Below are 14,440 nucleotides of genomic sequence, written 5' to 3' on the forward strand. Positions count from 1 at the left end.
GCCAATAAACGCCCCAGCCAAAAACTGCTGATAACAGCCTATGTGTGCATGGACACATGGGATAACATGATGGGGAGTTTATTGACTGTAGAAAAAAACGTAAAAATGTCCAAAAATGTCCAGTGTGCATGAGGCCTTAGGCTCCATGCACACTGAAGCTCATAAATGGACGTTTTTGGGAGTTTGGAAGTTTTTTTAACAGCCCATAAACTCCCTTCTATGTTATTCTGTGTGTCCATGCACACATGGACGTTTTTGGATGTTTATCAGCAGTGGAGTTTATGGGCTGCTTTCTGAATGCCATAAAATCGCGTTCAGGAGTCGTTTTTCTGACCACAAAAAACGCCAAATGCTCATAAAGGCTGATAAACGTCGTTAAACGCTCAAAAACGTGGCTCACCAGCGTTTTTCTAACGTTTTTGATCCATTGAAAAATACATTTAAAAAAAACAAAATGCTAAAAAAACACTAAAGGAGAAAAACGCTAAAAACGCTAATGAACGCTATTGCAAAAACGTTAAATGTTGAAAGACTCACTGCAAAACTATTGGCGTTTTTATAACGTTATTTTAACGCCCAGTGTGCATGGAGCCTTAATCATATTATGGCCTGATAAAGACCTGATAGCTGACCACACTTTCCAAATGGAATGATTAATTTTTATATTATCTCGGAGATCCAAATATTGTATAAGTGTAAACGTTGATCTAGAAAGGTGGCAAAATAAAATATTTGTCTTTATTAATATAGATTGAGGAGAACTCAGCAACCCTGCATGATTATGGTTTCAAATCATGATAAAATGAAAACTCGCCCCCTGTTTTTTTAAATGTTTAGCGCAAAGTAACATTATGCCAGGGTTCTTCCAGGATGCCTGCATAAGTCCATGGCCAATAGCACTTGGCAGAGCCAGTGACATGATAACTGAGCTTTTTCAGCAGTCTGTAGGGGGACATTTTGACCAACACTGTAAGGGGGGCATTTTTTCCACTGACCTTAATTATATAATTTTAGGAGGGGTTTCCCTCGAGACCTAAAAACAATTTTAAGGGTTTCCCTGATGTAAAGAGGTTGAGTAAGTCTGGTATAGAGCATCCCTCTTCTTATATCTTGAGCATAACCTGCCATGGATTGAAGACTATGTATAGCCATTTTGTGCTGACTGCAAAGGAGAGAATAAAGAGTCTTCATAATGCAGGAACTTTAAAGAGAAGTATGGCCAAAGCCCTATTGGCTATACTTCTCTTCAAAGTAGTGCACTTAATTCTGCAGTCCTGTGACCCAGATGTCAGCTGACATCACAGAGCCGGTCAAGGCTTTGCAGGGATCCCAACAATAACGTTGGGATCCACCCAGATGCCTGATTGGCAGCTTGAGCCAGCTACTCTGGCCCCCTGCATAGCCCAGTGCTCCAGTGAGCGCTGAAGTGGCAGAACATAGAGCCAGTGACTGACAGTCACCATGCTCTGCTCAATGGAGATGGAGAGCTGAGCAATCAGCGTTCATGTGATTGCTCAGTTCTTGGCAACAGCTGCAGCTTTGGATTAATCCTGCATCCACATAAATTAGTACGTATGTTTTTTGTAATCCCACACTTCTCCTTTAATCAAGGTATCAAATTATATTTACTCCGTATAGTTCGGACAGATCTCTTAGCAACTCACAGAGGAAACTCCTGTCCAGTGAAGGTTTGAGGGACCATTCAGATTTGTTAGGTTTGATAAGAAGAAATAAACTGATATGATGCATTTAGTAGTTTGCAAGAGGACCAGTGAGGCTTTTTTAGGATTGCCGATTAGTAACAGGTCACCTGCAGAAAAACAAAGTTTTATCTTTTCTCTTGCATTTGACAATTCCCAGTTGTGAGGGCTGAATGCTAAGAGTAAAGGTTATAGAAAAAAGAAGCTTCTCATGATGGGTTCTCATTATAATGAAATAGAATAAAGCACTGGGGCCATAAACAGCAAGTACGATTTTGGAATTATGTGGTGTAATTGTTAATATAAACAACAACAACAAAATATGTTTTGGTAATAGAGTAATCAGTTGTGAAAAACTAGTATATCCTGTAAAATGATATATCTGCACCAAGCTTAAGTAGCATAGGGTTGTGCAGAGTGGTGGGTTTTACAGTGTACAGCCTAGAGCATGGCTCCTTACACTATCACTTGGTAAAGTGTCTATTGAAAACACAGGGAGATAGGGTGTTATTACCTGCCAGTTTATTTTTGTGTTAACATTTTACAGTCCTGGATTAGAAGTGAGATCAGTCTATGGGACAGTATGTAAACGGGTTCAAATCATGCTAGTTAGGTGTTGCCCCAGACGGGAGGGTAAGGGTTAATGACTTTCCCGGTTCTTTGGTTTTGGCTGGTAACTTTTAGGTCCAACCCACTGGTCCTGTGTTTTAAAAAAAATGGTGACAGTGGTCCGGAACAGAGAGCCCCCAAGCAGAGAGGTCTAGAGCCCATGAGAGAACCCTGTAAGCGAAAAGATTGGAAAGCCACACCCTGGAGGGCAAAAGGAAGTCACCTGCTACTGCCCTAACATAGAAGATCCTCTGTACCTAGGGATCATCCCCAAAGATTCCAATACTGGAAGGAGCCACTAAGGGAGTCCCTGTTCATACATGGACTATATCTTTGCAGGCATGCTGGGGCAGTACATAGCTTGAGTTAGGATTAGGGATGTGGGAGAAATATTGTTCTTGCATGTTGGACTTTGTGATGAAGTTACTCAAAGGGTGTAAGGCACCGGCACATATAGCCTATGTCTTGGGTCATTAACCACCTGCCGACCACCCGCCGCAGTTATAATGCGGCAAAGTGGCTTGGCTGCGTGAATTTCCATACTGGTACAGCGATTTGTGCACTAGCTTCTGTCTGCGTGTGCACGCCGCCGATTGGCTAGTGGTGGAGCCAAACACCAGGTCCGGCGGACTCGATGGCCACCCACAATCAATCCCCGCAGAGACAGAACGGGAATCTGCCAAAGTAAACAAGGCAGATCTGATACAGCGATTTGTGCACTAGCTTCTGTCGGCGTGCGCTCGCCACTGATTGGCTAGCGGTGGAGCGGAGAGTCGCGCTCATGAGCACGACTATGTTTTTTCAGACTTCTAGTATCATCTATTTGCCAAGGTTGAAGGGGTCGGGGCCTGATTCTGTGTGTGGTGAGGGGGGCCAGTGAGTCCAGTGAGGCTAGAAGTGAAGCGTTGTAGACAGAAGTGGCTAGGTTGGTACAAGATATGGGTGAGATTTTGTCGTAGAGGTTGTCGATAGCAGAGTAGAGAAGAGAAGGGTTGAGATGAGGTAAGTTTCTGCGGGTAACTTTTAGGCAGTTGGAGGGAGAGGAGGTGGAGGAGAGGGAGAGAGTGAAACTAATAAGGTCGTGATCAGAGAGAGGGAATGGATAGTTACAGAGGTTGCATGGAGTGCAAAGGTGAGAGAAAACGAGGTCAAGGGTATTGCTTTCAGAGGGAGTAGAAGCGTGTATCCACTGCTTCAGGTCAAAGGAGGAGGTTAGGCTGAGAAGTTTGGAATGGGCAGGAGTGTTAGTATTAATAGGGATGTTGAAGTCACCCAGAATTGTGGGAAGAGAAATCATCAAGAAAGGTTGATACTGGTCCGGGGGGACGTATAGATCACAGCTATCCTTAGAAAAACTGGAGTGAAGTGACGAATGCAGTGTGCTTCGAAAAAGGAGATTGACAGAAGTTGAAGTACCTGAAAAGTGCTATGTGGGGCTAGAAGGATTAGGACACCTCCTCCCTTACATCCACTGGATCTGGGGGAGTGAGTCCAGAGAAGACCACCATGGGACAGGGCAACAGAAGATGCAGTGTCGGATTCATGAAGCCAGGTTTCGGTAACGGCGATTAGATTAAATGAGTTAGCGATAAAGAGGTCATGGAGGCCTGGGGTTTGGGGATATATCTCCAGAGGTTAGGAGAAGCAGGAGGGTGAGGGAGGTAATATGGGAGTGGGATTTATATGAAGGGACATGGCCCAGGGTCCTGGAGATTTTTTGTGTGTGTGGATTTAGAATTAGCAGGAGTTGGTGGGTGCAGTAATAAGGAGAGGACAGAAATGAGGGTGATATATATATATATGCTGTGGGAGGAGAAGAGGGGTGAAGGAAGGATAGAGGACAGAGCTGTCAAAAGGAGTGGTAGAGAGTGCATGTTACAAGGAGAAAGAGCTGAAGGGGTAAACAAGGTCACCTGATGTCTGTGTGGTGTTTTTCAAAGTATTTTCTTGTTTTCATTTGCTTAGTGCATTTGCTGAAGTGCAGAGTCAGGAGTGCTCCCACTTATAGAAATACCCCACTTTGAGAAAGAGCCCCAGTTGCAAATGTGCCTCCTGCAAATGCTAAAGATACTTATATTTATACTGCTAGGGATGGGAGGTGGGTGCATTTCAATTATCAATCAGGAGGTAATAGAGGTTAGCTGGTTAACAGGGCAAAAATCTTACATCAGAAACAGACTTAGCAAGATGGCACTAAAGTTAACAGGCCATAATTTTTGGTAAGACAAGGGAGATAATAAAGCATTGTCATGTGAACAGGTCTACAGGGGGTTAAGCAAAACTAACATACCATCATTATTAAATAGACATAAGCAAAAGAAGATAGCAGTGTTTCAGTTTTGGGTGGAGATGTTTTAGCAACACTTACCAGCATTATTAAATAGACATAAGCAAAAGCAGATAGCAGTGTTTCAGTTTTTGGGTGGAGATGTTTCAGCAACACGAAGCTGCATTAAAGCCAATTTGTACTTTGCCCTTGTAGGAGGAGACTGTTTTAATCTTCCCCTTACCAACAATAAATGCTAAATCCTCTCTGTTGAGATGCTAGCAGCAAAGAAAATACACAGTACTTCAATGTATGAAGATACAACTTACTTTAAGTGGCACCAGTGGGCCAATTACCAGGCAACAGTGTTGTCACATGAGGAGACCATAGGCCTGTATAAGCTCACGCTTCTCCTACTCTCAGAAGCCAAATACAGTGCCATGGGAGCAAAGGAAAGAAAACCTTTTAGGCATAACCTTACTAGTAAGATTGGGGATAATCACTAGTTTTAGAATGTTATAGTATTCATTTGCAATGCCATCAAGCTGTGAGGTTTTACTGTTTGCTAAAGAAGAAATTAACTCCTCTGTTTTGTTGTTCCAAAAAATTGTGGGAGAGAAGTCTAATTGAGAAAAAGTCTGTTCCTTTCATGGTCATTATATAGTTGGGTAAAGCAGATTTTGAAGGTTTCCTGAATGTCTTCTTGTAAAGTATATATAAAGAGTTGCCTTTATTGGACATTACTTTTAAATACTGTAGTCATACTTCTGTGGTTTTGCAAATGTAGCTAGTAAGAAACTCATTCTTTTGTCCCAACTCAAATATTTATTTTTTACTACATCAATGTTCCATTTGGCTTAAGAATGGAGAATGGCATCCAAGGGAGGCTTATTATCTAAATATGTTTGTCCAGATTGTTCTGATTGTCAGTTATGCAAGTTTGGTGTGAAGATGTAAATGTATATTTATTCAGTGTAATTCATGAGATACGTTTTTGTCTGTGCTCCGCATAGATGAGTATATGTTTTCTCCAGATGGATTTCAAGAATCATCCATAGATGGTTTAAAAAAATTGCAAATATATCAAAGAGTCTACATAATTATTGTTCATCCCCTTAAAACTAATCTGTCCTAAAGCAAAAAAAGCTACGTGGGAAGCCATCCACATGGTACTTTCAGGGTTTGTCATTTGCACTGAAGCTGCTCTGTGATTGAATGCTGGATTTAGTTGTTTAGAACGACATTGCTTATGCTGAATTCATCATTAGCTTCTAAAATTGAGATACTGTAAATATAGAGTCAACAATAACTTGTTTTTTTAAGTTATAAGCACCTGCACATTAATTGTTTTCCATTTACACTTAAAGGGTAGTTATATGCAAATAGCTACCTGCACAATAGAAATACATACTATAGTTATGAACTGTAGTAGGCTAAGTTTAGACATATATAAACTGCCCTGGCTCTGAAAAGCAATCCACATTCAGATCACTTCTCAGAAGCTTTTGACAGATGAGGGGTAATTTTTGTTTGAAAGCAAAGCATCGTGATTGTGGCATGTAAACACCTCCATCCACTGCATTTGCAGTTTAAGGTGGGGAAGTTGGGTGGCGCAAAAAAACTGCTCAACCATGCTTTTTTAATTATCCCCAACTTCAAGTCTAAACAAGCCCTTATTATCCAGGCTCTGAACATTTATTCATTTATTTTTTTTAGATTCATAACACTGTACAGTGACATAAAGCCTGATTGGCTTAGACTTTTGTTTTGCTTGCGTCTAGTTAGGTCACATTGCAATAAAGCCAAAGAAGCTTCGACCTCTGTAGTGTATTGATACTTTTACTAAACAGAAAAGCTGCACATGCAACAACAGGATACACACTTCATAGCATGCAAAGTATAACAAAATATTCCTACAACATGCAGTGTTGCCAACCTACCAGATTGAAATTTATGGACACGACACCCAAAATTTACTGGCACAGCCATGTTTTTACTGGCATTTCTAAAAATTACAAAATTGCAGTTTTAAGTGCGATTTCGGTATATAGGCTACAAACAAGTACAATATGCTATTACAATGTGATTTAAGGTAGATATTAGGCAAAAAACATATTTATTATTTTATTTTTAATATAGTAAGTAGCTCAGGGACGGGACTCAGGAGGGCAAGAAATTAAAATGGGCAGCACACACACATGAAACTGACTCTCACAGTGACACTGATGGCAGCACAGGTGATGATGACACCTCACCAACATGACACGTCCCCTTCTGAGTCACAGTGACAGTCTCTCTCCACGTCAGGTGGTCCCACCAGTCCACTACAGTCCAAACAGCACTGACAGTCCCAATCCTTGCTTGCCCTGCTCCAATCCCGCAGACCTGTAGACGAGGCTCCGGCCGCTCCGCTCGTTTCCCTTGAACCATGACATTACACGACACACTCAGGTATTGCCTCCGCCAGACCCGCCCCCTGCTGACAGTGCCTGAACACACTGTAGCAGGCACTCAGATGGCCTGGGCCAGTTCCAGACCAGGACTGCACATGCGCATTTCCGAGCGTTACAGCCATAGTTTTTACTGGCAAACTTTTTTTGTCACTGGCATTTACTGGCAGGAGAAAAGTGCCCCTTTCTTACTGGCTGCCAGTAAAAATACTGACGGTTGACAACACTGACAACATGCACAAGCTGACTATCTTCCTGGCAAGGATGTACAATATGCATGCAATACATATACTAAAAAGCTACGCAACTTCCTTATGATGGAGTAATCTCCTGGAGTCCAACACCAAACTACTGTTTCCTCTGAACTCTTTAGAACAGGTCTTGCCTCTTTGGCTTTAAGAACAACTCTGTTCTTTGTCTGACCACATGCCCGTTCAAAATCCTCCCCTCCCCCTAACTTCCTGTACATCATATGCTGTAAAGAGCTTCCTAGTCTGAATGGTTTATTTGTTTATCAATAGGGGAGGCTTAGCTTCTACAACAGCACATGGTCTTAAAATCTAACAATTAAACATCTATGCTATAAACTCACCCAAACATATCGATAGCAACACAACCTTGTTCACACTTTTGCTTTGCCATAACTTTGTAAAATCTTGCTGCACACACTGTTCGTATACAAGCTGAAGCCTGTGTGAACAAGGCCTTACAATGCTTCCCATTCCTCTCCCCAGTCTGATTGTTGATGTATTGGGGATAAAAGTACACTGGTACAGAGAAATGTACAGAGTGGTGGTATTTATAAAATATGCGTTTTTACCACCTCTCAACTGCTCCCCCTTTTGCTGCAGAGGCAGCAGCCAGGGGTGTACACATGCTGAGGCTGGAATGTTACTCCATGTTGCCTTCTTCAAAATAAGACACTTTAAGGGCTTGTTTATACCTATTTTGCCCTCTGAAGAGTGGTCAGTGTTTGGATTGCTCTTTAGGGAGCATTTGACAGGCAGTGAAGAGGCGTACTCTATCCAAAATAATAAAAGTTTTTGCTCGAGATACACTTTAAAGCTGAAATTCAAACTTATCTTTTTGCTCACACTTGTAGAAAGTCCATTCCTATGTTAGATCAGATTTTATTTTTTCTCTGCAAACTTGCATCTCCACAATATGATCTTTTGAAGATACAGCAGACTGAGCACACCTTCATTTCCTGTCTGAATTACCTTAGTCATTCATCAATTGCCTTTTCTCTCTGATCTGTATTGTTGTTGGCCCCTCTCTCACAGCTATTAGCTTTTCTATGCTACCCTGTTTCCCCGAAAATAAGACCCAGCGTGATTGTCGGTGATGGCTGCAATATAAGCCCTACCCCCCAAATAAGCCCTACCCTGTTTTCCCAAAAATAAGCCCTACCCTGAAAATAAGACCTACAAGGACTTTAACTATGGCTTATTTGGGGGGTAGGGCTTATATTGCAGCCATCACAACAATCACGCTAGGTCTTATTTTCGGGGAAATAGGGTATAATATTTTGAGATCTTGTATGAAAGAGCATGTTGCTGGCATTCCTTTAGACATGCAGGATCAAATAGCCAATCAGTACACAGCACAGCTAAAGTCTTCACCACTCAGTGGCCAGCAGGGAGAGGTAATCATGGGCATCACTAGCGTCGGCTACTGAGGGCATGTGCCCCACATTTTTTGTGGTGTGCCCCAGGTCCTAAGGCTGCAACTGTCAAACTTTTTTTTGTGCTTCACAGAGCTGCAGTGCCCACGGTATTTTGCACTGCAGTGCCTGCCTTACAGCTGAAGTTTAGAGCCAAGGGAGGCTTTTTCTTGGTTCTGGTCACATGACACAGTCAAGGAGAGGACTTCCTCTCACTCTGAACTGCCTCTACATCTGAAGTCTCTTTTGCATCTAGTGAGTGAGTTTAAGATGGCTAAGGAGTCTGTACTTAGGGGGCGATCTGTGCTGAGAAGGAGCTGGGTAGAGGGTCTGTACTCAGCAAGTGGGCTGGGAAGGGGTGGTCTGTACTCATGGTGTGGTCTCAGAGGGGCATATGGGCATGGTAGAGGGAGGGGGATTTATATTGTGAGGAAGGGGTCATTTTGGTTGTCCTCCATACACTGGTCTGTGCACTACATACTTCTAATGCCTGTACTCTGTGTGTTACATACTCCTGACCTCTTCACTATGTGCATTACATACTCCTGACCCCTGCACTCTGTGCACAGCGCACTCCTGACCCCTGCACTCTGTGCATAGTGTACTCCTAACCCCTGCACTCTGTACATTAGGCACTCCTGTCTCCTGTGATCTATGTGTTACATACTCCTGACCACTGCATTCTGTACGTTACACTATCCTGACCCCTGCTGTCTGTGTGTTAAGCTCTCCACCTCCACCGATCAGAGAATGCTTTGCATTCATTCATAAAATGCAAAGCATTCTCTGAATAGTGCCTCTGTGAAGCAGCTGACCTCATGCTCATCATGGGACCCAGAAACAAGTAGAGATCACTGAAGAAGCAGTATTGTACTTCAGTGATTTCCAGTATCCAGGGACATTGCCAGGTATGGTATATACAAAGTTATATTGGTCCAAGCTGGTTCAATGTCACTATGTAAAAATATACTATGTCTAGAATTCATCTTTAAATACTTTTCTTTACATAGTTTTTTTTAATGGTAACATCTTGCAGACTTGGGCAACTAATAAAAATACATTTATATGAAACAGTTTTAATTTTCTTTATACCCTGATCTTTAGAATGCCTTGAACATTTGCTATATACTAATACAAAAAAGTATTGCGGCCTTAGAATCTAGCGGGTTCATGGATTGAATATTTATTTTTTTCCTTGTAATCTTTTCCTTTAATGTTTGTAAACCAACATCATTCCTCAGTCTAAGCTGTAGCAAGTGTAAGTCTGTGCTTTTCAGCTGCTTTCTCTTCTTCCCTGGCATGAGACTAGCGCAGAAGCTGCCAAACCATGAAAGGTTTTCTTTCAGCCCAAGTGTTTGGCGTATTGGTGGACTTCACAGTCAGAGGTGCTGACAGCTTTGGGGTTACCTCCAACTTCAAGATCTAGTTGGGTAATTCTTCTGTGGTCTGGTTTATATGGAATTCCCAATAGTCACTGATACCAACACTGCTCCCTCTTAGACTTGCACAGACTCCAGAGACTTAGAACATTGAAGTCTCTTCTTGGAATGCCAAGAGACACAGAGCAAAGAACCCACACGAATATTTCATTAACTTCTTGTGTATTGCTTTTACTAGTTGAAACCAGCCACATGCATTTGAATTTTGATTCTGGCCAAACCACCTCTAAACCACTGATATGCACCAAACTTTAAGGATGTAACTGAAAGCTGCCTCTGTCATCCCTGCAGATTCAGACACATACTGTGTGTTCCAAGACAGAAAATATCGTTTTGGAGAAAGATGGCACCCCTACCTGGAACCTTATGGACTTGTATATTGTGTGAACTGTTTATGTCGGGAGGTAATGTTTTTTTCCTTGCTTTAGTTTTGGAATTGTTTTAGTAGTTTTTAAATTCTTAAACACCTGCTATCTTTTGTTGTCTAAATAGAAAAGGAGAATGCAGATTGTCGTAATGAGGTTTTCTAGCAGGATTTGTTAACAAAAACAATATATTTTTCAGATCATGGCAATGGCAACATTAGACTATCCAAATGCATTACATTGTCTAATTATATGTGACATAAATGTTGCCATTTGCACATACAAAAGTAAAATATGTGAAAAAAGCAATGGTCAAACAGGTTGTATAAAAATTGAAAGTGATAGGACATTCAAAGTACTCATCTATGAGTGTTATGGGAATATTGCTTGGGCAGTATGGCATCCCACTGTAGAGTTGAAGATCTCAGACTTTTACAATCACTGTAATGGTCAATACATTACTAAAGCATCTGTCAAGGCAAAATAAAAAAAACATTTAAAAATGTGCTGCTATGTTGTGCTATTGAGTGCTATAAGACTCCAAAACTTACTAAGCGGAACGCTCACACCTATACACACTCTCTAAAGTTGTATCAATGTGCAAAATTGTATTTAAAAGCGGTGCCGCACTTCAAAATGCTATTGTGCTAGTGTCACTTTAAATCTGTTTGCATAGCAATTTTCAAACTCAGCATATCATAGCAATCCATATATAACATTAACAAAACAAAACAAACAAACAATGCATCAGTCCATAAAGTGTCCTTTGGTATGAATTTGCTTGCACCAATCATTTGCGGCTGAGATATTTTCACCGCACCCTCAGCTGCGTGTTTACACGTTCCTTGTTTATGTGCAGTCGCAGGACAGAGAATACCCCAGCCCCTTATGATTGGAGGTGTGCAGAGACAGATTCTTGGCAGGATAGCTCAGGTGGGTTTGCAGTAGGATCCAAACATGCCTGATCTCATCCCTACTTATCAGCATTTAGGCAGGGTTTGAGAATTGACATCTCCTGCAATGCAGGTTAAGAGGAAATGCTAGGAAAGAGGGAATATTGCAGACAGAACATAAAATAAAACACTAGCCCTAGATTTTTTATTTAATACATCCTCCACAACAGAAATACATTTGAGTAACTTTTTAACCCAACAACAAGGCTTCACTCTTTTTTATCAGTCACTATTCTATTATTTTTTTTTCGTTTTTGTACTTAAAATAAAAAAGAGGGTATACTTACGTGCTTTTTGCAATAGAATTGCACATAGCAGCCCCTTACCTTCTCTTCTGCAGTCCCCCCACCAGCGCTCTCCTCTATGCCTCTTCTCTGAGTGCCCCCTCAGCACACAGCTTGCTGAGGGGACAGCTCTGTGGGCATGCTCCTAGGCAAATGTGTCTTTGGACACACAGCGTGGCTCACCATGCCAGCTGCTCCCTCCTCACGGGATTTGACTGACAGCAGCAGGAGCAAATGGCTCATGCTGCTATCATTGTGTCCTGTGAGAGCAGGGAGAGAGAGGAGTGCAGCTGCAGATGGGACAGCATTGGATTGAGAGAGGACTCAGGTAAGTGTTTGGGGGTTGTGGAAACAGTTAATGGGAAGTTTTTAACCTTAATGAAGAGAATGCATTAAGATAAAAAAAACAATTAGACTTTAGAAACATTTTTTAAGAGCAATTTTAAGCAATACGTGTTACCATTCAGTGAGCTAGTAATGCATTCTAGCACTCAGTAGCTTTGCCAAAATTAGAAATTTCTCTCAATTTCCTATAGTCTGAGCTCTCTGCAGTAATGGCACATGCAGACCACCTCGCATGTTTGGTAGGAAGGCATTGACGGTGTGTAACAGGTAGGGGGATTGGCCAAATGAGCAGTTGAACTTTACAAAACAAGTGCTGACTAGGGTTAGCAATACAAACAGATTCAGATAGGCAATTAGTATGCATTCAATGTAGAACAGTGTTAAACAGATCAGAGACATTGCTACACAAATAGGAGCTCCAAAATAATTAAATTGTAAATAACACACAGACACCCCTTTTGAAAAAGACCTTTTAAATAAAAAACAGGTCCCACAATTTAAATCTAACCTCAATAATTTAGTTAAGTAATGTAGATCCATCATTAAAGTACAACTACAGGCAAAACTTTTTTATTAGTTTTGGATAGAGAGGAGAGGGATTAGAACCCCTTTCAGGTTTTAATTGCTGTCTGTGCCACTGTTAAGGAGATTCACCCTCTCTATTTGTACTGTTTACCATTATCATTAAAAGTGAAAGTAAATGAAAACCCCAAATTTTGGGCTGTCCCCAGAAAAGTAAAAGAGGGGAAATCTTCCAATGGGAACACTAGTTTTGGTGACTTAGGTCCCCAAGGAATTCCCTTATTTTGCAGTGATTTCTTCTCACTTCCTGTTTGGCTATGGGACAGAAAGTGAAGGGAAATCTCTGCAATGGGACACAGATGGCAAAAAAAAAAACACAGGAGTCATAACCTTCCCTTGTTCTATCCAAAATGAAAAAAAGTTTTACCTATAGTTCTAATTTGACTTTGTGTTCCTGTGCCTCTCTTTCCCCACAAACCCTCTGCCAGGTGTGCTGTGGACTTTTCCTCCGCCCACTGTGCACTGGTGGCTGTGAGCAGAGCGGACCTCGTGTGACTACCTACTTCATCGCCCTTTCTCCTGGAAGCAGTAGTGAACTTGTAAAGAGGAGATGATAATGCTACAGGCAGGGGTTAAATGGGACATGTAGTCCCAGAGGAGCAATGTAGAATGCAAATGGATGGGGCTTTGAACCTAAATACCCAGGATTCCCTGCAAACAGAAGGAGGAGAGGACTGACTTCTCTCGGCATTTGAACCAGAACACTAAGATCTGTGTATTATCTGCAGGGACCCAATGGGGCCACAGACATGCTTGTGTGTTCCATGCCCACATCAGACATAGAGGACTGACCCACAGAGGGAGTGCAGTCCAGAGAGCCAGAGAGTGCAGACCTGTTGCTGGGGTCTGTGCATTACACCAGCGAGAGCAAAGCCTGTGTAAAGATTGGGGTGCTATTGCTGTCTGCGGTCTGACCAATGTGAACAGGCTTTTATTCAGTTGATGTGGAGTTTAACCATTGCTCCAGTATTGGCCTATGTTGACCCAGCCAAGCCTTATAAACTACGTGTTGAGGCCAGCAGAGAAGGGTTAGGTGGTGTAATGTATCAAGAACATGATGGAAGTCTGATGCCTATCATGAGCAGAAGTTTTAACCCATCTGAAAGAAACTACCCTATACATAAATTAGAATTCTTGGCTCTGAAATGGACAGTTGTAGACAAGCTGAACGAATACCTGTATGGGACAGACTTCAAAGTTAGGACTGACAGCAATCCACTCACATATGTCCTTAGCATGGCCAAGTTGGATGCTACTGGACATGGATGGTTGGTGGCACTGTTTGGGTTCTATTTCAGCCTAACATATTGTTCTGGAGTCAACAATGGGGCTGCTAATGCTTTGTCAGGAAGACTCTATGACCCAGAGGCTCCCAAGGAGGAGTAAATTAATTTGAAACCAGACAGACTTCATGCTTTGTGCTGAAGAATATAGTACAGAGCTAAATGGGCAACTGGGGCTGAAGCCATTCGAATCATCGCTGCTGTAGTCCCAAAGTTCTACTGCAACTTAACTCAAGTAAGAGGGAGACTTGAGGAAAGAACAAGCAGGAGATCCCCTATGCAGGTTAACTGTGTGAAAGCTTTAGAAGGAGGCTTCCCAGAGCTTTCAGTAGCTGCAGACTCTTTGAAAGAAGCCCAGCTAGTCCATAAAACATGGGATCGTTTACAGCTGTGTGACGTGGTAGTTTACTGAAAATGCCCTTCGAACAAGGTGGAAATATTGTGGCAATTGTTCCTCCCAGAGAAGCATAGAGGAACAGTTCTTAAGAAATTGCATGATGA

At 41.9% G+C, this 14,440-nt stretch overlaps 1 protein-coding gene across 2 annotated transcripts in view; it reads left to right on the forward strand.

Annotated features, from left to right (window-relative positions):
* Nucleotides 1–14,440, forward strand: part of CHRDL1 (chordin like 1) — a 268,432-nt gene that overhangs the window by 100,016 nt on the left and 153,976 nt on the right. For both annotated transcript variants that reach the window (XM_073599363.1, XM_073599364.1), the window contains exon 3: nt 10,419–10,531. In XM_073599363.1, coding sequence (XP_073455464.1) covers nt 10,419–10,531 — 113 coding nt within the window. The remainder of the gene's footprint in view (nt 1–10,418; nt 10,532–14,440) is intronic.

Source organism: Aquarana catesbeiana, linkage group LG09, assembly GCF_042186555.1.
Source record: "Aquarana catesbeiana isolate 2022-GZ linkage group LG09, ASM4218655v1, whole genome shotgun sequence".
Classification (NCBI taxonomy): Eukaryota; Metazoa; Chordata; class Amphibia; order Anura; family Ranidae; genus Aquarana; species Aquarana catesbeiana.